The 2,121-nt window shown below is 64.9% G+C and overlaps 1 protein-coding gene across 1 annotated transcript; it reads right to left on the bottom strand.

Moving 5' to 3' along the window:
- Positions 1-456: 456 nt before the first annotated feature.
- Positions 457-1,714, bottom strand: LOC123451106. Its single transcript, XM_045128116.1, has one exon. It carries the CDS (start codon positions 1,500-1,502, stop codon positions 780-782), a length of 723 nt encoding a protein of 240 aa, XP_044984051.1. The 5' UTR covers positions 1,503-1,714; the 3' UTR covers positions 457-779.
- Between the last annotated feature and the right edge of the window lie 407 nt (positions 1,715-2,121).

Raw genomic sequence — 2,121 nt, 5'->3', positions numbered from 1 at the left:
TCAATAACGATGCTCCAATGATATCCGTTGTTGTCATTGGACCGGACGTAGCTGCGAACGCTGTAGCGAGAAAAGGATCCCGAATGGGCCCGGCAATCCACGTTCTTGACATTAATTATGTCTCACACTCCTCATCACCAAATCTTACTCTACTTTAAATTACTCGAGGAGACGTACCGCATCCCAGTTGCCGCCGAAGGCAGCCTACTTCTACTTGTATCGGAATATTCGAGCCGTCACTGACACGCATTGCCGTCATAATCGCATTCGATTCGATCATCCATGGCATAACTTAGACGCAACAAATCAAGTACTCCCTCCGTTCACTTTTATAAGTCGTTTCAGACAACTGAAATTGAACTGTTTTGCACGCTGTCTGAAATGTCTACAGCGCCTTATAAAAGTGAACAGAGGAAGTAACTAACTTGAGTCGCACCGAACCAAGAACAAGGAGAGTTTCATGATCAACAATTGCTCTTTCAATTCATCATAGTAATCAAGCAATACAATCAGTAATCTGTACATGTTCAGACGCGGGCGGGGTTCGTGATTCCAATTACTCGACCACAATATGCCCATCTCTCGCGCAGGGGGATAAGCTAGAGCGGAAAGCAAGAAAAGAATCCATCAATCAATGGGGTTCTTGCTTGCTTCCCGGTGAATGAATCTTCGTGCTTCGATCGGTCCGTCCTTCCCAGCCGAACCGGAGGCAATCGCAGCAATGGCGGAGGGAGGTTCTTCTATGCTAGTAGTGGTACACCGGTCGCGTAGGGCGGCGGCTATCGCCGGTGGCCGGAGAGGCGGTTGAGCCAGGCGTTGCGGAGCTGGAGCTCGAGCGGCTCCCCGAAGCACTGCGCGCGGGCGAGGCAGAAGTGGGTGCAGAAGCCGGCGGGCGAGCGGACGCGGCAGGTGTCGAGGACGTAGCAGGCGGCGCACTCCATCCCGCGGGCCTGCACCACCAGGCCCCAGACCTGCCGCGCCGCCTCCGCGCCGTCCTCGACGGCCGCGGCGGCCACCTGCTCGACGAGGATGATCCCGTCGGGCCGGCGCTGGCCGCCCGGGCCCCAGCGGCGGCGCACGTCGGGCCAGGCCTCCGCCGAAGCCGTCTCGCGCCGCACCGTGACGCCCTCCCGCCCGTCGCTGAACAGGTGCACCAGGAACGGCGCCTCCCCGACGTGCCGCACGATCTCCGCGATCGACTCCCGCATCCACCCCTCCACCCTCTCCTCCCCGACCGCCTCCACCACCTCGTCCTCCTCCCCGCCGTCGGCCCCGATCACGGCCTCCAGCAGCCCCGCCTCTCGCGCATCCCGCCGGAGCTCCAGCCCCCGGCGCGGCACGTCCGCCACCGCTGCCCTTATTGCGCGCACAGACGACGCGCGCCGCGGCAGGGGCGGCAGGAAGGACGACGACCGGAGCACCGCCCGCCGCGGCGAGAGCCCCACCGACGACGCCGACGCCGGGCCGCACCCCCGCACGGAGGTTGCCGCCGCTGCCGCCATCGCGACCGGCAGACGACCTCCTCTTGGCGCGTGCGAGCGAGCGACGCTCTGACGCACGGCTCCGGGGATCGGTGGGCGGTAAATAGGTGGTGACGATGACGATGGTGGCGGGCAGCTGCACTCGACGGGGCGGGCTCGCGCTTTGCGGCGGCGTCAAGCGAGAGTTGCGCGTACAAATAGGTCGGAGGCGGAGGAAGGGGAAGCCCGCACGGTAGAGGATTCCGAGCCGGAACGACTCGCCTGCCTCGCTTCACACGCCTCCGCCCCCGTGGCGTCCGACGTGGCCTCAACCTCCGGATCCCCTGCGCCGAGACGGCCCCCCTGGCCGTCCCTGCGGGGCGATGGTGGCGTGTGATTGGCTGGGATGCCTGTTTCCTGGGGCGGTGGGGGATGGGAGCGTGGGGAGCGAGCCGGGGCACGCTCCGGCACGCAGCGGGCGCGAGGCGGGAAGGGGGTTTGCCCGCGGGGGTGGGGGCCAGGTCGGCGCCGCGCGACACGTCGGATGCTTCGTGTGCGGCTGTGCGCCTCGCGATGTGCGTGACGGGGACTCGTGGGCCTGGGTGAGGTGAGGCGTGCCCTGGGTGGGGGCCTGGGGGGTCGGTGGTCGCCCGCGCGCGAC

The sequence above is a fragment of the Hordeum vulgare genome, chromosome 4H, assembly GCF_904849725.1.
Source record: "Hordeum vulgare subsp. vulgare chromosome 4H, MorexV3_pseudomolecules_assembly, whole genome shotgun sequence".
NCBI lineage: Eukaryota > Viridiplantae > Streptophyta > Magnoliopsida > Poales > Poaceae > Hordeum > Hordeum vulgare.
The sequence above is the reverse complement of the archived record's forward strand: the minus strand, read 5'-3'. Positions and strand labels throughout refer to the sequence as shown.